The sequence below is a fragment of the Dendropsophus ebraccatus genome, chromosome 4 (genome assembly GCF_027789765.1).
Source record: "Dendropsophus ebraccatus isolate aDenEbr1 chromosome 4, aDenEbr1.pat, whole genome shotgun sequence".
Lineage (NCBI taxonomy): Eukaryota > Metazoa > Chordata > Amphibia > Anura > Hylidae > Dendropsophus > Dendropsophus ebraccatus.
Window position 1 is genome coordinate 92528903 of NC_091457.1, and position 27601 is coordinate 92556503.

The window sequence follows — 27601 nt, forward strand, 5'->3', positions numbered from 1 at the left end:
GGTCGCTGACCGGCACAGTGATGTTTTTTGGTTAGGGACTCATGTGTATCAGAAGACCTGCACGTGGTACATGAGGCAATATGGTTTGGCCAAATTATATACTAACTTCTGATGTTGGTTTTAAATGTAGCTGAATAAGCTTTCGTGTCAGCCATGGGTGCGATGTGCAGCCATTTCTGTCTTTTTGGCTTGATCATAATTAATCATGATGCTGGGAGCTCCCAGGTCCAGTTCACAGAACACCATGTACCGTACGGACGGAATTCTATGGACGTGTGAATGACCCTTAAATTATAGACATTAGTAAATTACTTCTATTTAAAAAATGTTCGTCTTGCAGTATTTATCACCTGCTGTATGCCCCACAGGAAGTGACGTTTCTTTCCAGCATAGGGGATCTCTCTGCCGTCATTATTCTAAAAAGTATCTAATGCCTATATAAAAACTTCTGCATTGGACATTTAGCTTTTTTTATGATTTCAATTTTTATTCACAGTTTTCCATAAACAATACAGAAAAACAACATAAAAGGCAATAACCAGTTGCCCAAAAACACAACAGTACAAATATATCAACATATCACAGAATCAAAGAATCAGATAATTTAATTCAAACTCAGAAAGGTATATTAACAGCGAAGGCTGTGCATTGGACATGTAAAATCACGTTTAACAGTTTAATGTTTACTTGGGCTCTCTATATGTTCATGTGTAGGAAAATTCTTTGTTAGAATCTACAGCTCAATGCGATCACTTCCATCCTCTTTCTGGGACTGGAGTTTCTGAGGAAGGACCTCAGTCCAGAACCTGAACTTGTCCTCCTTCAGCTTTAAAGACGATTTCTGCTGTAAATTAATCTCCAGATAGTGTTCATCTGCTCCGTACTGCGGCCATGGTGTCAGACCTGGGCTGTTGGGGTCCCTGCAGTAAAGAATGTGGCATTATTACTAACACCAGGGAGGCTGACAAATGATCATTTGAGATCTGTGTTAGCGTGAGTTTGTGCAGACAGATTATTTGACAGATTATTGAAGCCAAAGCCAGGAACAGACTATAAACAGGGAACAGGTCATAAAGGAAAGACTGAGATTTCTCCTCCTATCTAATTCATTCCTGGCTTTAGCTTAAAAAATATGTCAGATAACTCTGTGTAAACACACCATTATGGTCTTACCCAGTCCGAGCAAAGTTTGCCCAGTATCTCATAACTGTCCTGGCCAGGACTTTCTCTTCATGGGTTGCATTTCCTTAGAAAGAAAACAATATCACTATTAGTAACTAGATAAAGAAAAATAGACAGCGCTTGATAGCGTAGATCAATGAGTACTGGGTGAGAGAACTGTAGCAGGTAACTCTCACCTAGTAGAGTTGTGCAAACACCGGATGTACAACTCTTGATTCATGATAGCATGAATGGACTGCAGCCACTCCCAATATCCTCAAGAAATAATGAACATCGAAATAACTCCTTACACCTCCTGACGGGTATGCCGGGCGCAGGTTCAAACGCAGTAAAGTATGCTATATAAACTAGTAAACTAGTTTCTTTTTCAAGAGTCATAAAACAATTAGCAAGCAACCACCACAATATAAGGTACAAAGGCAGACATCATATGTTTTTGTACCTTATATTGTGATGGTTGCTTGATACCCGTCAGGAGGTGTAAGGTGTTATTTTACTTATTAGTGACTGACATTCAGTACCTTCTATGTGATGTGGGGTTCAGCAGCACTGGCCAATCCCTCTGTAAGCACGTAGGCGGATGCATGCTGGGGGCCAATATTCCAAGAAGTGGGTGTAGGAACACTGAAGAAAGCAAGTCTAACAGCATCCAGAGTCCAGGAAAATCAAGAAAAAGATTTTCCTGGACTCTGGATTCAGTACCTTCTGTCCTGATAGTTTGTTACATTATATCAGTGTAGATAAAATGTGTCAGACTAAAGTCCTGGCGCTTAAGCTCACTGAGGACTATACTGGAAGCGAAAAATTCTTGGCCATGTGAAATAAGACTATAGTAATTGTAATGTGAATGTTTCCATTCAATGACTGCAAGCAGAGATCCTGAAATGGCAAGCAGCTGAAACACAAAGGAGAAAAGAACAGTTGCTTCCTGTGTACTTAAATTAATTGGAATAGATTGCAGCTAGCATTTATCATCCTAGATCTTAATGAATGAAATATTCCAGTTGCAAGTCGTTGTTGATTACATAGTGGAATGCGTTGAGAACAATAAAACATAAAAATGACCAATGACCAAAAAACCTAAGGGGAAAATCTAATTTCAGGCTGACCTGACTTAGTGGAAATGCTTCAAGACAAGGAAATGATATTCAGTAAGGTGTGTGTGGTCTTCATGTGTCTGTATGACCTCCCTACTATGCCTGGGCATGCTCCTGATGAGGTGGCGGATGTTTTCCTGAAATGGGGGAATCAATTTGGGGGAATAGGCAGGCAGTCCATAGCATCATCATGCAGGAACTGTTGACAAACTTTAGCCACATGTGGCCCAGCATTGTTATGTATTAGAAGGAACCCAAGGCCCACTGCACCTGCATACTGTATGGTCTCACAGGGGGTCTGAGAATCCCATCCTGGTACCTAATGGCTGCAAAGAAAGGACTCCCCACACCATTACTGACCCACTGCCAAACCGGTCATGCTGGAGGATGTTGCAAGCAGTAGAACATTCTCCATTCTCAAACTTGTCTCTGCCATATGCTGGGGGAACTATTTGGTGTTGTGGCAGCTAGGTGGGTGTTAAATCACTTGGGCACTTTCCACAGTGACCAGGAGTGGTGCTGGAACCTACCCCAGTACATACAGGCACTGTGCTTTAGGTAGAACAACAACCAAAATGTAAAGGTGCAGACAAAAATAAGGGAATAGAGTCCATTATTACCATGGATAACTTTCTTTACTGGAGAAACTTCAGTGCAAGGTGCAAGCAAGAGGTAGTTAGAGTAAGGTGTAAAGGGGAAAGAGTAGGAATGTGTCTTTGGGGCCTTGTCCAGGTAGTTATGTACTCTGCTGGGATAGTGTGGTATAGTAGAAGAAATTGAAGAAGATAGCATACTTGTACTCAGGTTTAGATATATTATCTGACCGCCTTCTGCCCTAACTAGTTCACGGAGTGCCAAGTTGGGTAGTACGAACCTCAGGACTAGAGATAAACAAGGCAAATCAAAATTTGCTGGGAATCGGGCTGTCAATTTGCTTCATTCTGCAAAGCAAGTTCCCAACAGTTTGTTAGGAAATTTGCAAAAAAACAAAATCACTGCATCACTGGGCGGGAGAAAGGGATTAACCATAACCCCTAGCGCCCTTCCAATCAGCTGCAGGCCCTTCTATGATGTAAGCACCTCCCCCTCTATATAAGGGGGTTTGCTAAATAAGGTGGCATTCTGGCGTGTGTGGAGGAGAGAGCAGGATGGCAGCAGTCAGTTAGAGCAGACCAGGGAGAGACTAACAGAGTGATATAGTGACAGAAAGGAATGGAGAGGATAGAAGGGCTGATTGTGGGTGATGTCAGCACCTCCCCCTCCCCCACTATATAAGGAGCTTCCTTAATGGAGGTGGCCAGACAGCTGTGTGTGGAGGAGAGAGCAGGATTGCAGCAGACAGTTAGAGCAGAGCAGGGAGAGACTAAAGCCCCATTACATGGAGCGACATAGAGAAGCAAACGAGTGCTGTTGTTTCGGCCAAATACGGCCAATAATCGTTCCGTGTAATAGGGCCTTAACAGAGCGAGTTAGGGACAAAGAGGATAGGATAGGAGGGCTGATTGTGAGTGATTGTTTGTTGTAGCTGCCAATCAAGTGTCCAGTTTGCCAAGTATCTGGGTGCCTAAAGGAATTAATTGGGACCAGTGAAGACACAGTCCATATTATTCACGCACTGCTCACTGTAAACTCCTATTAAGTTATACCAATTTACTGGGAGCAGTGAATGGAGTGAGCGCCTTACATAATCAGTGGTTGCACCCAACCTACTGTGTAAAGCAAATGTGGTTTTATTACTGAACTGAGTTTGTGCTTCACTTAGTCAGTGCTCACACTCCACTCCTACTGTATTATATAAGTTGGGTTTCACTAGATTGGACGATTGACTGGCTGATTGAAATTTATTTTTAATTGTGATTTTCCAATTCTTGACACTTTAACAACAACATGCTTTAACAAATTGGCCCTTCTGTAATAGTCCCAGTATCATAGCTACTATAGTTTGGCTGTTTTATGGAAATTAGTTAAGATTAGATTCGAATCTGATTCAAATTTGACCCAAAATTAGCAAAGCCTGTGAAACGAATTTCCGGCTGCTTTGCTCATCTCTACTCATGACTTTACCACTGGGCGTAGCAGACTTTCCAAGACTTTCCAGAAGAGCGGTGTAGACAGTAGGATATGTCAGCTTTTCCAGCTATTTGTCTTACTCGGGTCAGTACTTAACTGTGGTGGTTACTGCCCTTATGTTTTAGAAGGATCCCAGGCATGGACAGGGTTTTCCTCAGAGGATGGCTATCCCTCCCAAAGGGTTTTAGCACCACATACTAGCAGAGTCTAGTATGAACTATTAGAGTCTCTGTGGTCCCTGACAAGGGTACTGGCCTAAGCCAGGCCCAGCTTCACTGCAGCAGAGTCTCTCTCTCTGGCTGTGTCTCTTTCTCATAAACTTGGTGAAGACTTTCCACCAGAAACTAACCTCCCTTTTATAGGGGCAAACTAAGCTGTGTGTTAATTGGTGGGCTGTGGAAAGAGGAGAGTGAAGATGTAGGATAGGTAGAAAAAGAGAGGTGAAGAACCTGCACCTGTAACAGGACAAAACAGAACATGTGACACTAAACCCATAAGTTAACCCATTCCACCTTCAGCTTAATACATAACATATAGTGATGAGCGAATACTGTTCGATCGAATAGATATTCGATCGAATAGTAAGGTATTCAATCTATCAAATATTATCGAATAGTTCGATAAGCGTTCAAATCCCACAGCTTCCGGTTTCTACCTCCAAGTGGTCGAATAGATGTTTTTCAATAATTGAATACTTGTTCCCATTGACTTTATTGGGATCGAATATTCGATCGAATATTCGAATATCAGGGAGATATTTGTACGAACATCGAATATTCGAATATTTCACTATTCGCTCATCACTAATAACATAATACTGTAGACAGTGACACCTAGTGGGGAAAATACATACGGACATCTCCTCCTACCCCTTTGTGCGATACCTGACAGAGATACTTTACTCTTGCTCTCCTCTGTGAAGAGCACAGAGTGGCAATGTTAAATCTTCCAATCTTGGTGTTCCCTGGCACATCACAATCTCCCTGCACTGTGTTGGGCTGTAAGCACAACACTGACCCTCATGGAGAATATTAGTGGCCTGCTGGAGGTCATGTTGCAGGGCTCTGGCACAGCTCATTCTGTTCCTCCTTGCATAAAGGAGGAGGTAGTGATCCTGCTGCTAACTTGTTGTCCTCCTACGGCAACCTCCACGTCCGATGGTGTACTGGCCTATCTCCTGTTTTTTGAGCAAATGAGGATTACACATAGATCTGTGACTTTTGTACTTCAGCAAACTGGTGTACATGCTTTGATAAGTCCCCTCTGACATGTAATAAAATGTCATAAATTGTCATGTCTGGTAGCTAGGATAACACTTAGGGCTGCATCTATCTTCTCCAACCACCAGGAGTCAAATGCAGAGTGTTTAAGGTTTCACAAACCAAAACTTACTGTAGTTTCGCTCATCTCTAATTACTAAAAACGTGTGAGAGGATTGGCAGGAAATTAGAGATAACACTATATAACACCTTTACACTTTTCCTTGACTCACCAGCAAATAATACACCATCCCTCAGGAAGGGTCCTCCCAATACAGAGTTGAGCTCATCTCCGTGATCGGCCCTCACAAAATCTGGTCTCACGGGAGCCATCATGCTTGGTGGATGCTGGTACTCATAAAGGAAAACAGGGAGCCCCGTATCTAATAAGTGATAACAAGATTTAGAGTAAGATCAAAAGCTGGAATATATGCTGCAGACTTTCTACAGTGGAAAATCCACAGTTTAAACACCAAAATTCAAAATGAATACTGCCGTATACCACACTCTCTGCATATAATACTGTTACACATTTCACCCTCTGAATACAATACTACCACATACTGTACCCCCTTAATATAACACTGCAGCACAATGTACCCTCTGAATATTATGCTGCCACACACTGTACCCTCTGAGTACAATACTGCCACACTGTACTCTCTGAATATTACACTGCCACACACTGTACCCTCTGAATACTGCCACACACTGTACCCTCTGAATATAATACTGCCACACACTGTACCCCCTGAATACAATACCACCACACACTGCACCCTCTGAATATAATAATGCCACACACTGTACCCTCTGAATACAATACTGCCACACACTGTACCCTCTGAATATAATACTTACACATTGTATTCTCTTAATATAATACCACCACACACTGTACCCTCTCCATATAATACCACCACACACTGTATTCTCTTAATATAATACCACCACACACTGTATTCTCTTAATATAATACCACCACACTCTGTACCCTCTCAATACAAAACCACCACACACTGTACCCCCTGAATACAATACCACCACAGTGTACCCTCTCAATACAGTTCTGCCACACACTGTACCCCCTGGATACAATAATGCCACACACTGTACCCCCTGAATACAACAGCAACCAATCACAGGTTTCTGATCAGCGCAATCTGATATATAAAAGCTGACCCATGATTGGTTGCTGTGGGCAAAGGCACATTTTTCATCTTTTTGTTCGTCTCTAAGGCAGAACGATAACACCCAAAGTACAAAACACCAGAAAAAAAGCCAAAAAATCCCACAATTGCCTGAAGTAAACATGACATTTTCTGGAGTTTTTTGGTAGTTTTTCTGGTGTTTTTTGGAGGTCAGAAAAATGCCACATAAAAGCTGTATCTGGGGGGCACCGTTATAAACATTACTACATTTGACGCGTTTGGTGATACTGATCACATTGCAGCACATATAGACAGTATAAGTTCTCCTTTTATGTTTTCTGGCATGGCAGCTTTAAAAAAAAACTTCTGTGTGTGTTTCCAGCTGCTGGGGTCTGATCAAAAAACACAAATGTGGAATCACACAATCCACACCACATTTACTATGGCTGTTGCATCATAGTTTGAGTGCATATGAAGCTATAGTATAGCAATTATTATATTTTTTATACCAGATCTTGCTTGGGAGTTAGTTTCCAGATGAAGTTGACCACCAGGTTTAGTGAAGACAGGGCTGGGAGGGGGAGCGAGGAAGCATTCACCAGGGAATTACAGAGAAAGAACTTTCTCTCCAATAGTACAGGTCATTAGGCACAGCTCCAAAAAGGCTTAAAACTCCAATTAAATAGAGAAAGGGTTCGCTTGCATGAGTCCGCGGAGTCTCGGTTGCGAGTCTCAAAACACGGGATAGCCAGATATCTCTAGCCTGTTGCCACGGGGTACCTCCATGATGGGGAGAGCACCACACCACCCTGATAAATAGCCCCTTAAGTCCCACTCGGTTGCGAGTATTGGAACACAAACAGGGAAATACCAGGGTGGCCCCTTTTTGACCAAAATTTTATAAAATGGTCATGAGGGGCATAGAGATTTGACCACATAATTTATTGTTCTGGCATTGTATTTTACTACACTCTATGGGCCATGGAGGCCCTGTTCATCAGTTTTAATATCATTGTATTGATCTGTTGTGAAAACTACAACTCCCTGCAAGTCTTAACAACCAATAACTCCTAGGAAAAAAGTCACATAAACTACAAAGTGAATGGGGTGTACCTCGATGGTATTTTGCAATCTTTAGAGCCGGTATGACAAACATCACATCACCGCACAAATCCAGGAACCGGTTGCGAATCTCTATTGGATCAGTGGTGTCACCAAGATAGTTGTCAACAGCAAAAGGAATGACTTCAGGGCTCAGACCCTAAAAAATTGACATTAAAGGCGTTATCTGCAGAAAAGGTTATAACATTGGCCACTAGGTGTTGCTGTTACTTCTCTTCTGCCTGTTGCCAATACAAATCAATACAACTGCAGGGCTTGGAAAAAAATACAGGAAGTGTGGGTGATGTCAATGCCTTGAGGATGCACCAGTGGGTGTGAAACAGCCGTGGGCTGGGAGGTAGCGGTGGTCCCGGTGTCCTGCTGTCAAACACTGTTTATGACTGCTACAATAAAGATACATCAGCTGAGTACCACTGTGAATGGTTGTGGCCACATGAACTAAGGGCTATACTACACAGCCTGATCTACAGGACGAAGCAAGCGCTGACCTCTCAGGTCAGTGCTTGCCTGCTCCTCGTTCCCTGCTTGCTTTCTGTGCTATTACAAGTACAGATGTGGTGTACACCCCCGGTGTGGAGGTACGGCAGGTCACTTTCCAGGTGGTTAGGTGTGACACCAGTTCTATGGTGGTTGGCCGAGATATAGCCTTGCCCAGTGGTATTGTGTTGTGACGCCAGTGCCGGTTGGGCACACAGGTATGTTGGCACACCTGCTCCTATTTTAATGGGCTGGCTATACCTTGTTCCACTGTGAACAGTGACCTGCTGGGTTGTTGCGGGGCTCCTTGGGTAATTATCATGGTGGTCCGGAGTGGAGTAGTGACCCACCCCGACAATTGGCACTGCAACCCACAGAAAGGGGAGATGACCCAAGGAAGGTGTGTGTGCTGAGTCGGTGCTTGACGAGGAATTACAGAGTCTCTTTAGCATAAATATAATCTTGATTACTCTGAAGATACTTGAGGTAGGCAGCAGATAACACAACTTTGCCTTGATACAAAACTTTACACTTGAAAAGTTACTTAATACTTAGAGTTCAGATCTGCACTGAGAACAGAAGGAGCGGTACAGTCATGCTGACTGGGTTGCATGACTTCATGTGACTTCCTTCCTACAGCTCATATAAGGTGTGCTGTGAGGAGTGTATGTGTAAGAAGTAAAGACAGATAGGTGAAGAGGAGAAACAACTCTCATTGGCGTGCAGATCCATGTGGTACACAAACAATAACCCTTTGAGTACTACAACCATGCAATATCTAGGCATACATACTTGTAGTAACAACATCTTGTGGCGAAACTCTGGTACTACTACATCACCACTAAACCTTAAAAGTACAGGCTTTTAAGAAGGGTGTAACTAATAGCAACACCCATGGTGGGACACCACACAGACATCAAGTGGGGAGGAGCAGAGAAAAAAAGGGGCCACGGGCAGCTAGGGAAAGGACTGCCTGGACAATCTTTAGATTCTTGCGGATAGTAGATGGGGTCAGCAACAAGCAAGAACGTTATGTGGCACATTATGCCGTTTGCATATGGTGCCACAGAAAAGATTGTATAAGGGACTGGCAGTGTGCATAGCCGGTCACATACACAGCTCTAGGCAAAGTTGCTGTATTAATGTAAAAGGTTTGGTGCTGGTTACATCTGTGTATGTAGGATGGGCCCCTAGAATCAATTTCCCTGGTCGGCCCAGGGTACCCCAGTCTGACAATGAATGGAAATGCCAATGTTGTATGGAAAATATTGGAAAAATAGAGACACACCGCATTGAGATGTTGGGCATCAGCAATTGGTATTGTTGATGCTCAGATCCTGTGCGTGTTATATATCTATAAATAATAAGGAAACATATAATTGAGATGGCACATCTGTTCTCACCAATAAAGGAAGTTTCTGCAGCTTCAACATCAAAGACTCCCGCGTCATTCCTTCTGTTATACCTTTTACGTTAAACAGCTAAATACAATGAGAGTAATAATATTAAATTAGATATAATGTATTATTAAAAAGTAATATTTTTTAAATGTCATTCCACCTAAATAATAAGCGTTCTTTGGTCTGTACAGTAATTTGATGGAACAGCAGTTTTTGCTCCAGGGCTGCTCCTCCTGAGCCAAAATAAAAACATTTGTTCTTTATGCTTTTAATTTTATCTTTTCCTTGGACTTCTAATAATCTGCATTCAATCATACACTATCCACTTTAATTGTACAATGTCATTAGTCAACTATACCCACTTAGCTTATTGGGTCCAATGTTACCTTTAAGCAACCCACACTCATACCTGTATGACTTCCTCTGTATGTTCAATGGTTGTTTGGATTATTGCTGTAGGGGCACTATCATATGACAGTCCACATGCACCCTGTAGCGGGGGGGGGGGGGGGGGGAATGTTAATTCAGGATCTTTCCACTTACCATTGGTACAACCCATCCAAACTCATGATCATTTATTCCAATGAGAAATGGGACCTTGTTGCTTTCCTTATTAGCCAATATCTTCTCTGCTGGTTTAGGAAGAAGAAGCCCATCCACAACGACAGGAAGAAGCTGTGTGCCCTGCAGAAAGAGGAGACGGACAAAACATTGATATAAACACACATATCGTGCAATAGATGACCACACATGGATCAGTGGTTATGTGCACCCAGAAATGTGATAAATAGGGGTAAAAACAGTATTAGGCTATGTTCACATGCTGTACAAACAGCCTTTCTGCTGTGAATGGCCATTGTTTAATGCTACCTACGGCCGAAACTAAGGATCATGATCGTTAATTACGGCCATAGGCAACGCTACGGTTCATGCGGAACGTCCATTATATGTACAGCGTGTAAACATAGCCTTACACTGTGTATGTAAAAGTTGGTTTGCTGGGATGAGTAAATTTCTTTGTTCAATTTTGCTTATTTGCAAATTAATTAATGATCAACACAAGCATATACTGGACAAAGGTTTGATGCTTTTAAGGATAAATTATCTGCTAAAGATACTTTTTTTTACACTGCTCACTACAGAGGCCCCATTGCCTACAACAGATGCCCAATACATTGTCTGTCCCCTCACAAATGTCCGTATTGGAAGAAGAAAGTAGGTTTAATAAAACCTACTTTTTTAAAATGAATTAATAAAAAGAAATTGTTCAATTTATTACAGATCCCAAAGATTGCCCAAGGATCATAGACTTAAGGCCCTACTGCATACAAAGACCTCTCTGGCAAATTTTTGAAGCCAAAGCCAGGAGCAGACTATAAACAGAGAGCAGGTCCTAAAAGAAAAACTGAGATTTCTCCTTTTCCCAAATCCATTCCTGGCTTTGTCTTCAATAGTATGTCAGGTAAATGTGTGCTTTTAACAGGGCCTTTAGAAGTTTGTCAGTTTGTAGTGTGACACAACACCTACCATCACTTTAGCGACATTGATAAGTTCCTCCTCTGATTTCTTCTTCAGACAGTTGGCGATGGAGGCCAGCTCACAGCCCGATATCTCTGATACTAACTGCAACGCAAATATTGCATATATTCATTTCACATGCACTGGTTGTTGGTGTCTTGTTACTATTCTTTGCAAGCAACAACAGTAGGGGGCAGAGGATGTAACTGCAAAGGTTGTTCAGCCACCATTTATTATCCTGATCTACCTTCATTAACATATACAATATTTATATGGGGGGTGAATGGGGTGAGAGCCATCCTTCATCATAAACAATAATAGCTCAGATTAAATAAATTTTTTTAAAAACAAACAACAATGTAGGGAAAAAACATGGCATGCAGCCGGAATGTGGCAGCCGATCAGTGTACAAGTTTGCTAGCAAACTTGTTCTCTAATTGGCAGCTGTATCGTAGGTGAAGTTATAACGGTGTACAAACCAATAAGGCAAACTATGCAGGTGCCATGGGGCCCTTAGAGACAGGATCCAGTCTTATAAGGCTGGGTTCACACACAGTATATTTCAGGCAGTATTTGGTCCTCATGTCAGGTCCTCATAGCAACCAAAACCAGGAGTGGATTGAAAGCACAGAAAGGCTATGTGCACACAATGTTGTAATTGAGTGGATGGCCGCCATTTAATGGCAAATATTTGCTGTTATCTTAAAACAACGGCTGTTGTATTGAAATAATGGTAGTTATTTACCGTTATATGGCAGCCATCCACTCAATTTCAACATTGTGTGAACATAGCCTTTCTGTGTCTTTCAATCCACTCCTGGTTTTGGTTGCTATGAGGACCTGACATGAGGACCAAATACTGACTGAAATATACGTAGTGTGAACCCAGCCTCAAAGTTACTGTACCACCAGGCCCAAGCTGAAGCACTGGAGGCGGGCCGACCCACCCTTAGTGGGTAGAAACTCCAGCCCCTCCATGACGTGACATCAATTGAACCCGATCAAAGAGGGGCTAGGGTTTCCTCCCAATAAGAGGGGGTCTTCCTGCCTCCAGTGCTTCAGCCTGGGCCTAGTGGTACAGTCACTTTAAGTGATAGAAAAACAGGGATGACACTGTGTGCTTTCAACATTGTTGGACAATGTCATTAAGGTGGCGCTTAGCATCCTTTGGACCCCCTCTCCCTGTCTTAGTCCAGTGCTGTTAGCCATGCTCTCCCTGTCATGGTGCAGGGAGAGGGGGTTCAATGGTCACTAAGCCCCACCTTTGTGACACTGTCCAACAATAATGAAAACACACAGGATAACTGGGGTGACAGTATCACTTTAGGGTGGCCATACGCCTTTTATAACTGAAGGCGCAACCAATTGTTCAGCCATCAGTTAACTCCCACTGTCCTACACACACACAGGAATGTTCATCACAGTCGAGCAATCCTGTGTTCTCTATGCTAGAAAGCTAGAAAGCACTGTGAGTGTCGGGTACAGCAGACATAAGTATAAAGTGTATGGGGACCTTTACTTGGTCCTATCTCCCATGCAGCTGGTTGAGGATTGAGGACAAACTGACAAACTGTGCAAGGCTTTGCAATGATGCCATACATGATTTTTAACATGGGAACATCTGTTTGCTCAGTACACCACTGTGGAGCAGTATTCCTTCCTAGTAGATTATACCTACATTTACATGGTATTTGAGATCTTCAGACTTGCTGACAACTATGCTTGGCATTGTTACAGCTCCACTCTCAGCAATGGCACGGTGAAAGAGACCTTTGGATAAAGGAGAGAGCACCTAGAAGGGGAGACAATTCAAGTTTTTATCATCATAAACCATTGGAAATATTGATCTACTATCATTTTGTCAGTTGATAACATTTTTAGTATACAAACATTTGGCCATATTCTGCCACACACTCTCATGGAATACACCAATCTGACCACTTCCTACATGATAGAAATGAATTAGCAGGCATAGGCTATAAGGTTTCTTCAGGTGCTCAAAATGAGTCACTAGTGCAGCCAGGCAGTGGGGAATACAAGTGGAATGCTTGGCTGCATAGATATAAAATAAAGGTGTATCTAGTAGGAAGAGGGAGATTGTGGTCCCACTGTATAAAGCTATTGTGAGACCACATCTGACTACATATTTTGTCCAGTTCTAGAGACCTCGCCTACAAAAATAAACTGATACATTGGAACAAAGGTTTTATGCATAAGACCTTCCAACTCCAAATTTTTAGAATTGGCTTAAAAATTTTAAAAAACAACAACAACCATACTTACCTATCTTGATTCCCTGCCACTGTCATCCTGGTGGCTTCTGGTCCCTGCAACTTTCTAATTTACCTTTCTGTTCTCCCCACAGGCACTGCCAGCTTAGCCAATCAATGAATGATGCGGGTCACTGCTAAGGTGAAGTGATTGCCTAATCAAGCAGTGCCTTCAGGGACAACATGTCTGAGGAAGCAGGAAGCAGTAGGGACTAGTAAACATCAGAACAGCAGAAATGTAGGATTGGGTCAGGTAAGTATGGTTGCTTTTATTTTTTAAGAACCATGAGCAAAATGATAAAAAATTTCTGGTTGCTAGAATAACCCTTTATGGTGCGTTCACACCTACAGGATCTGCAGCTGAATTTCTGCAGCAGATTTCATTTAAATAACTGAACACAGCATCAAATCTGCTGCAGATCTGCTGCAGATCCTGTAGGTGTGAACGCACCCTTAGGGTGCCTTCACACCTACCGTATTGCAGTAGAAAATCTGCAGCGGATCCGCAGCAGATCCGCAGCAGATTTAACTACATGAATGAACACAGCATTAAATACGCACTGTCAAATCCGCTGCGGATCCGCAGCAGATTTGTAAGTGCGGATTTAATGCTGTGTTCATTCATTTAGTTAAATCCGCTGCGGATCTGTTGCGGATCCGCAGTGGATTTTCTACTGCGATACGGTAGGTGTGAAGGCACCCTTAAAGAACTAAATCTGTATAAATTGAAGGAAAGATGAAAGCGGGTAGACGTAAGTTAAACAGTAAAATAAGGTTCAGGATAAGAGTTCTTGTAATAGGAAACTATATTTTACTGGAAGAGTACTAGATGCCTTTAACAAAACTTTCAACATGCCTGGGTTAAAGGTACATATATGCTAAGATAAAAACAACAGTTTAAGGTACATCCGTCATATATATACATTTATAACAAAGATCAGATAGAACTTACAAGAGCAGAGACGCTGACCGCTCCAGCAGATTCACCAAATATAGTGACAGATGTAGGGTCACCTCCAAAGTCTGCAATATTTTCCTGTACCCATTTAAGGGCAGCAACTTGGTCCAGAAGCCCATAATTGCCACGTAATTGGTCATCTCCAGTACTGAAATAAGAAAAAAAAACATTAGCATGAATCCAAGAGAGATCAGCGGTACTCACCAATTCCATGGTAAAAAGTCCAAACTTTATTCCATGCTTGTTTAGTTCAGCACTGGGAGACGCAGGTCCCACCAGTAGTGATGAGCGAACTTGCTGAACGTCTGGGCTCATCCAAACCTGAACCTTACATACAACTTCAGCAGCCTTATCAAATGCTGCATTCTCAGGTTTGGACGAACCTGAGCGTGCCCGAAGTTTTCTCAACTTGACTTATATGGGCTTTAAGGCTATGTTCACACTACATAAGAGACCGGCCGTTCTGTGACCCCGGCCGGGTCACGGAACAGCCGGTCTCTGGCCGGATGAGCTTTCCGGCCGCAGAGCTCTGATGCGGGTGCATCAGCGTGCGCCCGCATCAGAGCTTCCCATAGGCCGGAGCCGCTCGCTTCACTGTGTGAACTGACAGGTCTTTCTGCGGCCGGAATTCACTGAATTCCGGCCGCAGAAAACTGACATGTCAGTTATTTGCGGCCCCGTATGGGATCCCGGCCTGAGCGTGTACGATGTGTATACTCTCCGGCCCGGATCCAATAAAGAAACAGGCATTGTTCCACTGCGCAAAAAGTACGGCCGTTGTTGCCATCGGCAACAACGGCTGTACTTTAACGTAGTGTGAACATAGCCTAAAAATTAATGGCCTTTCTTCAGGCTAGGCCATAAATATTACATTGGTGGGCAACTCTTGGAAAGGCCATAGTAATCAAGCGAGCATTGCACCCTCTTGATTTTCCGGTCTTCAGGTTTTACTATGATTGTAATAGCACTTGCTGTACTTTGCGCAGTGGCTGTGCTACAATGGGCCACAGATGCCATGCCTAGCACAGTTCTTCCAAGGAGTTCAGCATCTGCTGGTGGAAGCAGATGCAAAAGAAGAGGCTGCAGCACACAGTCAAGATTGAAGCACCACATGATCTAATATTGATGGCCTATCTTGAGAATGGGACATCAATTTTATAAGCCCAGATAACTCATTTGAGCTCAGCTAAGTTATAGGGAAGTAGTTGGCAAGAAGCCTGCTGACTGTTTCCAGATGTATATGCAGTGTCCCAGAGTAGGTGTGGCCTCTGCTGTGTTTCTGGCCCACCTATAGTCAGGTATCTTTGTATAGGATGCTATAGGCACTCTGCCTGTATTTTATGTTGGTACCCATGTTTTTTCTGCACTACTTATTTTATCCCACTAGTTGTCACTGTATTGCATGTATTGTATGCACAGCTAAAGGAAAGGGTTAACTCTCCAACTGTCACCAATGTGTGGGGAGATATTCCCCTAACCAATCAATGAGTTGGGTACCTCAAGTGATCTGGCCAATCACTGTCCAGTGTCAAGGCCTTCCTGTTGTGTTCTGCCCAATCAGGGAAGAGTTCATTCCCTGAGGGAGATCAAGGACTGAGAGGATTTCTGCAAGGGAGCTGCTGTCATGGCTCCCCTGCAGGAGATTATTATTTCTTCCCATTCAACCCCATCTCAGCCATGTTTGACTAGAGAAATACTGAGGAGACTGAGGTGAAAATGGACAGAAGGGATCGCCTCTACTTACGCTGGGCGGCTGCTATTACTCTCTCCTGATAACCAATGCAGGATTACCAGTCAGTGGCTAGGTAAGCGGATAAGGCAAAGACTCCACTGTGATTTGCTAGGTCCCCTTGACGGCTAGCTTCACCAACAACGTGGGACCTACGTTCCTGCCCTATGTCACTATGTGCCCATAGACAGCAAACAGGTGGAAGATTCATACCCATGGGCGTAGGGACTCTCTCCCAAAGCCCACAGCTGAGTACCTCAGGGTCTAAGTAGGGGCCCCCCAATAAGCCTGTAGTAACCCTCAGGTCACTCCTCTCTCCTCTTTTAAAGCCAAGCTACAGTATTCAAAGACTTTCCAATTAAATAATTTATTTAAGTATTATTCCTCCAGCGAGAAGCTGTGTTCAAATCTAAAGTTACCCAGCTCAAGGATTGGATTGTAAATATTGCACTTCTATTTGAAGAAAAGACTTACTACTCTGTACTGCGTTCAAGGAATTACAGTAAAATGGTTTTCCTTTTCAAATTCAATTTACTTCACACTTACACCTTTATTAAAAAGTGTATCCAGGGGTGGGCACATACCACTCCTGGTCACCGTGATAAGTGCCTCAGGTACACCACCATCTAGCCCAGCTATACACCACCTAGCAACCCCTGGTCACCATATATACATTGGATGCAAACCAGATAAACAGTCTGTCTGTTTATCCTTTATAGGTGTCTGAACACTTCAACAGTTTGATATGTTTTACATTTGACATATAGATACAATGGGTGTCTGGGAAGAATTTTGTAAAGATCCTGACCTTGCTGGATGTATACAGCACTTTCTAACTGATGTTATCTGTTACTATCCATTACCATAGCCTGTCCTGTATAGGTATCCAAACACCTCAACAGTTTGTATGGTAATTCCAAACGATGAAAGGTTCCATAGCTCCTTATAGTAATATCAAAACTTTATTGGTACATTCAAAAATAATAAAAACTTTAAAACCGCGCTGACACGTTGCGGAGGCAACCCTCCTTAATCATGGCCATGATTGAGGAGGGTTGTCTCCGCAACGCGTCGGCACAGTTTTAAAGTTTTTATTATTTTTGAATGTACCAATAAAGTTTTGATATTACTATAAGGAGCTGTGGAACCTTTCATCGTTTGGAATTGCCTACAGGGGTGACGGCCCGCATCATTATCCACACGCTGTACCCTTCCTGAGAACTGTGCCATATATCTACCACTACTTGCTTGAGGGTGAGCTTATTTCTTTTCTTCTGCAATATTGAGTTTGTATGGTAGATCAGGTGTCCAGGATGGTTTTGTAAAAGTCCTCACCTTGCCAGACGTAGGCTGCATTCACACGTCCCTTAGTGCAGCACTATGGACCCATTTCACACATTCAGTACATGTACTGGGCCATGATCCGTGCCAAAAAAAGGGCAGGTCTTACTATGGACACCCTATGGATACATCTCAGTAGGCTGTCTGTGGCCTAGAGAACATATGAATACAGCACTGGCTCACTGTTCTATGTTACCAACAATTATTTCAAAAGAATACGATCCAGCATGACCAATAAAAACTTGAAATTTTATTTGAAAAAATATAAAAAACCACAATTTAACCAGTAATCCACAAGACTAATGTGTTTCGAGTACGGCAATGTTTTTTTTCTAATACAATTTAAGGTTTTTATTAGTAAACTTTATATCAGGACTAATTACAGTCTGTCCTCTATATGTATTTGAATGCCTGAATCATTTGACCCCAAATTTGGTGCCTAAGGACACAGGGTGTCAACAAAGGCTTTTATAAATTTTCTAGTTTTGGGGTAGATGAATCCCATATATAAACTGTACAATGGTGAAAAAAGGTGGACATATACTATAAAGCAATGGAAATATTTTTACCTGAAGAATCCTGGGATCCCCAGTCTGTACTGTATGGATACAACCACTAAATTCTCATAAGCGCTGAGTGCAGAACCATCATATATGCTAGCCAACTCAAACAGCAGCCCACCACCATGTATAAATACCATGACCTAGGGGAAAGAGGAACAGAGCCTAACTAATAAGGAGCACAATGATTCTTAAAGGCCAACATATCATAAGCCAGCATCTCATTAAAAAGCATACATGTTATATTGTGCAGTCAATATTACTCACATGTATAAGTATTAATGGATTTGGAGATATAACATAAATTGTATGTTCACATAGGAACAACACATAGCAGATATACCCTCTTAAACTTAGTGAAAAAGTCCAAACATATAATAAATTCATGAAAAAAAAATCTAACTTTCATTCCTTGTTTGATCGTTGCCACATTTACACCAGAAGATTATCGCTTAAAGGGGAACAATCAGCAGGTTAGACAATAAGACACATACCTTCATCCTAAGCATCCTGGGTGCTATAGGGGGCTATGAGCAGGTTAGATCCGTCTAACCTGCTGATAGTTCCCCTTTAAGGCTATGTTCACACAACGTAACACTATGGCCGTAGTTCTCGCCGCAGAACTACGGCCGTAATATTGCGGTGTGGAACAATGCCTTATTTGCAAGGGAATCCCGGCCAGAGCGTACACACATCGTATACGCTCCGGCCAGGATCTCATACGCCGCGGGAAAAACTGACAGGTCAGTTTTCTGCGGCCGGAATTCAGTGAATTCCAGCCGCAGAAAGACCTGTCAGTGCACACAGTGAAGCGAGTGGCTACAGCCGCTCGCTTCACTGTGTGCTATGGGAATCTCTGATGCGGGCGCGCGCTGAAGCAGAAAGATCATCCGGCCGAGATGATCCGGCCAGAGACCGGACGTTCCGTGTTCATATGTGTGAACATAGCCTAAATTTGAACAATTTGACGTTTTTTTGCACTATAATCGGCCTGTGTGAAAGGCCCTTTAGACCACTGAGACCACTGGCTGCTGTTGGGGACAACAGTATTAGCATAATTTTTTTTTTTTTTTTTTTATCGGACCCCTTTCTCTGCTGGTACAGATTTATTGATGCAGATGTACCTGCCTAAATGTTTCAGATTTTTAACTCTGAACTACTCCTGCTTGGTGGCCCTGCGAAGCTAGTGTGTGTTCTGGATCATTTAATCCAGACAAGCTATGTCAGGGCTCAGAAAGGCAATAGGCATTTTGTGAAGCAGCTGCTGCGTCTTGTGGTGCACTGCGGGGGGGGGGGGGGGGAAGCTTATTAGTATGTTGCATCTTTAATGGATTTCTTTGCAACAGTGCAACTGACTGTTAGATTTAGGGTAAGGAGCTCTACAAGGGAATAACCTGGAGATAGATTCCCTTTTCAGTCATAATAGCTGGAGAGGAAAATGCCAGGTTCACATAGCATTTAGTCAGTATTTTTTAGCAGCATTACATTCTGTGTCAGTTCCATTCCTGGTTTTGGCTGAAAATACTGGCAAAGTAATGGAAAAAAAATTATATGTGTGAACCCAGTGGAACATTGCAGATTTACATTAGAATCATTGATACTTACAGGCAATTTTGACTTCTTGTCTCTGTCTTTGGGAGTAAAAACATTCAGGTACAGGCAATCTTCTGAGGACTTGGGCATCTTAAAGGATGTTTGGTAATATTCTCCTATCCCACTCATAACATCTTCAGCTTGTAAACACCTGAAACATAGAAATAATAATTCACTGGGAAACACTGCACAATGGCTATTTGCAATGGGAAAAAGACACTAGTTATAAATATAAAGTCCTGGCTCCACCTATGCAGATCATAGCCCTTTAACAGAGATTAGACTTAAAGGACAACTCCCGCGGGACCCCCCCCCCCCAAAAAAAAACACAGACACACAGAGACACCATACTCACCATCCCTCCGGTGACGATCGCCACTCCATTCGCCCGCCGTCCGCCTCACCGTCACCGCCGTCCACCGTCCAGCGATGTCTCTGATTTCCGGGTCCTGGGGATGGAAAAGGCTGCCAGTGCGCTTGCGCACCGGCAGCCTTTTCATTGGCTGGAGCGCATCACATGGCTTCCAGCAACCTCAGCCAATCAGGGCTGACGAAGCAGGAAGCCATGTGATGCGCTCCAGCCAATGAAAAGGCTGCTGGTGCGCATGTGCACCAGCAGCCTTTTCCGTCCCATTCACTCTCTATGAAGACGCCGAGGAGGAAGAAGACCCGGACCGCCCCCCGGCTCTGACGTCGTCATCACCAGATGCCGCCTGGGAGAAGAGGACCGTGACGATCGTAATAGGTAATGTATATATTCTTTAACTTCCGGGCGGGGGGGTCGGGGGTCCGAAAGTGGGGGAAGGGGGCAAGACCGGGTATTTAACCACATTACAAAGTTATATAACTTTGCAATGTGTGTTAAATAAGCTAAAAAAATTTTGGATGCGCCCTGTATGATGATGAAGCCTCGGAACTTGTCCTGTTCTAGTGATTCAGCCATAGAGATTCCATATCGGATCTGTGAGTATGTATTAAATAGAGATGAGCGAATAGTATTCGATTGAATAGCTATTCGATCGAATACTGCGGTATTCGAAAGATTCGAGTTTGATCGAATATGTGATTGAATATTTGAATCTAAATTAACTTCACTAAAACAGCTAAACAATTATTTAGCTGTTTTAATAAAGTTTACTGCTCCCTGGGAAAGCAGGGAATCAGTATTACAGGGCACGGTATTACCGAGGTTAGCGATCCCCGACAAGAATGCCGATCCCTGTAATAGTTAATATTTAATTAATAAAACAAAGTTTCGTTCTAAAAAAGTTATTTTCGTTGTTCAATTGCTTAATTAAAACGAATCCATGCTTTTGCAATTAAATATACTGTTAATAAAAAAATAAATATATAAATAAATGTATATATATATATATATATATATATATATTTACAGTATATTTAATTGCAAAAGTATGTATTTGTTTTAATTAAGCTACTGAACAACGAAAATAACTTTATTAGAACGAAACTGTGTTTTAATAATTAAAAATTAACTACTACAGGAAGCTGTATTGCCGGCAATACCTATTGCCAGTAATACAGCTGAATGTACTAATTAATACTTTACTTTAATTAAAACAGCAAATGTTTCTTTTAATGATGCTATTTTTTTATCACAATAGCAACATTAGAAGAAACATTTAGATTTATATGTCTGCTCAGCTGATTGTCTGAGCGGACATATAAAGAGCCGGTCCCGTCACACTAAGCTCAGTGTGTCGGGGACCGGCGAAGAGAGAAGATAGAAGACATCGGAGGGTGAGAAGAAAGCTCCCCCCCTTCCTGCACTACACCCATCCCAGCAAGGAAGGGGGGTCACTTAACCCCTTCCTTGCTGGTATGGGTGCAGTCTGACATCAGATATCACAATAGCAACATTAAAAGAAACATTTAGATTTATATGTCTGCTCAGCTGATTGTCTGAGCGGACATATAAAGAGCCGGTCCCATCACACTAAGCTCAGTGTGCCGGGGACCAGTGAAGAGAGAAGATAGAAGAAAGACGAGAGAAGATAGAAGACATCGGAGGGTGAGAAGAAAGCCCCCCCACTCTGCACTACACCCATCCCAGCAAGGAAGGGGGGTCACTTAACCCCTTCCTTGCTGGTATGGGTGCAGTCTGACATCAGTCTGGCCCCCAAGGGGTTAAGTAGGGACCCTTACTTAACCCCCTGGGGGCCAGATTGTTCAGTATGGCACCCAAAGGGTTAAGGGGGATGCAATGCATCCTCTTTAACACCTTGGGTGCCACACTATAAGCAGCGATCTGTAAAGACACTGCATACTGTAAGGTGCACAACACCGCTCACAATGATGGGTGTTGTGCTCCTTTTTGTGTGTGTTTTTTTTTTGGGGGGGGGGAGCTTTCTTCTCACCCTCCGATGTCTTCTATCTTCTCTCTTCTGTCTTCGCCAGTCCCCGACACACTGAGCTTAGTGTGATGGGACCGGCTCTCTATATGTCCGCTCAGACAATCAGCTGAGCAGACGGATAAATCTAAATGTTTCTTCTAATGTTGCTATTGTGATAAAAAAATAGCATCATTAGAAGAAACATTTGCTGTTTTAATTAAAGTAAAGTATTAATTAGTACATTCAGCTGTATTACCGGCAATAGGTATTGCCGGCAATAGAGCTTCTTGTAGTAGTTAATATTTAATTAATAAAACACAGTTTCGTTCTAATGAAGTTATTTTCGTTGTTAAATAGCTTAATTAAAACAAATACATACTTTTGCAATTAAATATACTGTAAATAAATAAATAAACATAGTTATTTACAGTATATTTAATTGCAAAAGCATGGATTCATTTTAATTAAGCTATTGAACAACAAAAATAACTTTTTTAGAACGAAACTTTGTTTTATTAATTAAATATTAACTATTACAGGGATCGGCATTATTGCCGGGGATCGCTAACCCTGGTAATACCGTGCCCTCAAATACTGATTCCCTGCTTTCCCAGATGCATTCCAGTGAAACCCTTGGAGCCTCATTTAAGAGTCTTGAAACACAGGACTAGCCAGATATCCCTCTGGGAAGGACCCAGCCAAGGGGTGGCTCCTGTAAGGAAACTACCAAAGCCACCATATTAAGTGGCCCTATAAGTCAATGTAATGACAAAGGAAAAACCAAGGCAGGTATCCATCCACATACAACTTTTTCAGGGTGTTGCCCCTCATCAGTGTGGATCAGGATTCTGGCTAGGTGGGAGCAATGCCTAGTGAACCCACAAGAGAAACAAATCACTGATTTCGGGAGACCAGCCAAAGATAACGAGGCTGGCTGCCGGTTAAAGCACTCAATTCAGTGAAATCCTAGGTGCATTGCTCCCTGGGAAACATCAATATGCAAACAGGAAGAGCCTATGGAGCCTCATTTAAGAGTCTTGAAACACAGGGCCACTTAATATGGTGGTTTTGGTGGTTTTCCTACAGGAGCCACCCCTTTGCTGGGACCTTCCTGGAGGGATATCTGGCTATTCCTGTGTTTCGAGACTCTTAAATGAGGCTCCACAGGCTTTTCTTTTTTTGCATATTCATGTTTCCCATGGAGCAATGCACCTAGGGCTTTTCTTTTTTGCATATTCAAGGGCTCAGAGTGGAAGAGTACTACTCTTAGGGCCCTATTACATGGAACGATAATTGGGCACATTGGCCCTATCTGGATGATTATTGCTCCGTGCAATAAACACAACGATCAGCCGATGTCAAAGATTATCGGCTGATTGTTGATATAGGTTTGGACCTATAGTTGTCGAGTGCCAACTGTGCATCTCTACGTGTTATATCGGTAGGTGGCCGTCAGCTGACGATTTCCAAACTCTATACATTACCTATCTATGCTGCAGGGCTCCTCTTGTAATCTTCCTTTCCCCGGGTCCCACGTGCCGCAGCTTCAGAGTGGCTTGTCTGAGCTGACAGGCGGCTCATGCAAACACTAACCTGGACCGCCTCGGTCAGTGATTGGCTAAGTGGCTTGTCAGCTCAGATAGGTCGCCCTGGAGCTGCAGAGCGTGGGACTCCGTGAGAAGCGGACTACAAGAGGTGCCCTTGAGCATGGATAGGTAATGTGTAGAGTTTAAGCAAGGGCTGCAAGGACATCGGTAATAGATGTCCGTGCAACCCTTGTTAAACAATTATCAGGCTGTGTAATAGGCCCAGTAAATGAGCGCCGATCTAGCAGATCGGCGCTCTTTTACAGTTATTATCGGACCCCCAACGGCCCGTGTAAGAGTACCCTTAGGCACAATGCTGGTGGGTCTACTAATAGTAACTGAAACTGAACCGTGGGCTCAAGTGTCCTGAGACTGACAGTATATAGTGTAAAGGCCCTATTACAGCTAAGAATTATTGGCCTTGCTTGGCCAATTACCAGCACTATTACACTAATCGTTTAGTGTAATAGAGCATGTTGAACGATCAGCTAACATACACAATGTCGGCTGATCGTGATCTTTGAATATGTTAAAGGTCATGATTTTGTCAGCGACTGTCTGCAGTGCGTTGCTCCGTGTAATATCACAGCCAGCAAGCAGGGAACTAGGGAAAAGCGAGTGCTGAGATGACAGGTCAGTGCCTAATTCCCCGGGATTATCGGGGTCTGTGATATAACCTAAAGCTGTTTTGAAATAATTTACTAAAAGGTGGTCCTTTTGGTAAATAATTTTATTAGGAATCCAAAGGGGACCCAGCCCTATCTAAAAGGCTATTCAAACTGATATTTTACTCACAATTTATCTTAAAGAGGAACTGTCAACAGGTTAGACGAATCTAACTTGCTGATATGTCCCATTTGCACAGTAGAAACAGAGGAGAAAGGTATGTGTCTTACCTTCCTCCTTGGTGCCGTTTCGGTGCAGTTAATTTTGTTCTTCACAGTCTGGTGAGACTATTAGGAGCACTGGGGCACCCATTAGGAGCACTGCCAACCCCCATAGTAGCAATTCTGCCTGCCCTTAGCCGGACTGCTCCATTAATTACATTATCCATTAGAAAGTGGCGGACCGGGCAGGGGCAGATGTGCGATATGGGGGCAGGCAGTGCTCCTAACAGGTGCCCAATTGTTCCTAAGTGTCTCACAGAACCATGGAACACAAGACTGCACCGAAAAGGCGCGAAGGAGGAAGGTAATATACATACCTTCCTCCTCTGTGTCTCCCGTGCTGTAGGGACATATGACAGTTCCCCTTTAAGATGAATTGGTGTGTGGATCAACAATAGGACGTTTAAAGAACTCAGTGTATAGTTGTTTGTTGATGCTTACTTACTATATAAATATTGAGTCACTGACATCCAGACTTATGTATTTTCCAGCTGACACTGATATAAGGTTATAAATACACCCACCCCTGACATATTTTCCCACAACTGCATCATCATCAGGTGAATGGGAGACAGATACGAATGAAAGCAACACGTTCAGTATATGCATCACCAATCACTACAATATAGAAGCAGAGAGTCTGGACTGTATTGTAAAGATAAATATTCCAATAATACAAAAACACTGAAAAATGCAACAGGTCACGGCAATGGCAAGATACAGACCCACTACAGACATGAAAATAGTTAAAATCAGCCCCCCCAACTGCAAAAAAAAATTCCACAAAAATAATGAGGCTCTTGGTTACCATTTGCAAACAGTGTAAACCACCCCACCATGATAAGGTAGCCTCATATCGGGTCAGACCCTACACTGTACTATGGCCTCTCCATGGCGTATAATACGCCTATGCTCTGGGCATGCAAGATCTGTCTTATACCTGAAAAAATAATTGCACCACTGGGTGAAGTGAACGATCAAGTAAAGGCAGCCACTCCCCTCATCTAGAACACAGAAAAAAGACAAGTTTGGTCAGCTCTCCTAGAACACCATTCACACTAGGCAGAAGCACGTTGCTATGGCTAAAATTGTAAACACAAAAACACAGAAAAATGCAACAGCTCACTGCAATGGCAAGATACAGACCCACTACAGACATGAAAATAGTTAAAAGCAGCCCCCCCAACTGCTAAGAAAAATTCCCAGAAAAAAATCCCCATGGCGTATTATAAGCCATGGAAAGGGCATAGTACAGTGTAGGGTCTGCCCCGAACATAAGGCCACCTTATCGTGGTGGGCTTCACACTGTTTGCAAATGGTAACTAAGAGCCTCATTATTTTGTGGGAATTTTTTTTTAGCAGTTGGGGAGGCTGCTTTAAACTATTTTCATGTCTGCAGTGGGTTTTTATCTTGCCATTGTGGTGAGCTGTTGCATTTTTCTGTGTTTTTGTGTTTACAATTTCAGCCATAGCAATGTGCTTCTGCCTATTGTGAATGGTGTTCTAGAAGAGCTGACCAAATTTGTCTTTTTTTCTGTATTCCAATAATAGGCTAAAACAGACATTGTCATTTTAAACGTAACTTACATGATTTTTAGGTAGCCAATCATGTTTACCTAATAGATAATAAGGGACCAGAAATACATGATACTCACATTGGGGGGTACTCAGAAGCTTCTCTCACAGACCTCCAGGGCTCAGGAGGTTCCGGGTTAGCAAATCTTAGTGAGCCCACAGGAGGTTTAGCAAAAGGCACACCAAAAAATGCATCTATTACTCTAGTTGTTTCCTTTACTGGTACTGTAACTCCCCGCAGTTGTCCATATTTTGTGGTTACTAATGGTCTTTCATCATTTTGACCTAGAAACAAAAATATTATTTGAGATAATTGCCAGCACTAATATTATGAATACATTTACTATCCTCCTGTCCATATTGGCTCCTCCTGCTGGGACATACACCTTCTATTAGTTGAACATATTTACTATTCCTTACTGTCTAAACTCTTATAAAAAAACGAAATAACTGCACCCTCCTAGAACTGCTATAAGATAATTCCTATAGATATACCTATAACTGCTACAATACTGCCCCTGTGTAACAATATATCAAAATAATACAGTCTTATATCTTCAAGAATATATGTAATATATCATTATCATAACAGTGCCCCTATATACTAGAATATAACTTATAATACAGCCTTTTATGTACATGAATATAATTACTATAATACAGCCCCTATGCAGAGAAATATAACTATTATAATACTGCCTCCTATATACATGAATATAATTACTATAATACAGCCTTTATGTACAAGAATATAACCACTATGATTCTGTCCCCTATGAACAGGAATATAACTACTATAATATACTGCCTCCTATATATATGAGTGTACTATAAGGCAATAGTCCAACACATAAAACTAATATTTTACAGGTAAAAAAAATAGCTATATTCTCTATGTTTGATGCAAATATATGTATTTTATGGCTATTTTACAGATTTAAAATTAAAGGAGTTGTCTGGGGAGCAGAATATGGATGAAGCCTCCTGCTCCTTGGTGCTCACTTTATATGAATCCACATCTTGAGAGTAAGGGCCCTTTTACACGGAAAGATTATCTGACAGATTATCTGCCAAAGATTTGAAGCCAAAGCCAGGAATGGACTATAAACAAAGATCAGGTAATAAAGGAAAGCCTGAGATTTCTCCTCTTTTCAAATCCATTCCTGGTTTTGGCTTCAAATCTTTGGCAGATAATCTGTCAGATAATCTTTCCGTGTAAAAGGGCCCTAAGCCTTTCAGGACTTTAAGAGGTCAGGCATATATCCTGATCATTGCATGCAGTGATGGTGATGTGAAATAGCTGCCCCCTCCATGTCTTGGTTGGTTTACTTCTGAGATGTGGGTTCAACTACTCACTTAAAAAAACTGGATGACAACTCCCGAGGGAGCATAAATGGAGACCATGCTATTTGTCACCTGGCCTTCCCAGAGGCATATAAAAAAAAACCAAAAAAAAAAAAAAACCAACAAAC

General features: G+C 42.4%; 1 protein-coding gene across 1 annotated transcript in view; it reads right to left on the bottom strand.

The window, feature by feature from the left end:
* Positions 1–466: 466 nt before the first annotated feature.
* LOC138788428 (fatty acyl-CoA hydrolase precursor, medium chain-like) overlaps positions 467–27601 on the bottom strand; it is a 35623-nt gene continuing 8488 nt past the window's right edge. The window contains exons 3-14 of the mRNA XM_069966277.1: positions 26210–26414; positions 19740–19878; positions 18144–18277; positions 14499–14652; positions 12955–13068; positions 11286–11381; positions 10302–10442; positions 9762–9839; positions 7873–8020; positions 5842–5991; positions 1174–1246; positions 467–920 (exon numbers count right to left, since the gene is read on the bottom strand). Coding sequence (XP_069822378.1) covers positions 734–920; positions 1174–1246; positions 5842–5991; positions 7873–8020; positions 9762–9839; positions 10302–10442; positions 11286–11381; positions 12955–13068; positions 14499–14652; positions 18144–18277; positions 19740–19878; positions 26210–26414 — 1619 coding nt within the window. The 3' untranslated portion in view covers positions 467–733. The remainder of the gene's footprint in view (positions 921–1173; positions 1247–5841; positions 5992–7872; positions 8021–9761; positions 9840–10301; positions 10443–11285; positions 11382–12954; positions 13069–14498; positions 14653–18143; positions 18278–19739; positions 19879–26209; positions 26415–27601) is intronic.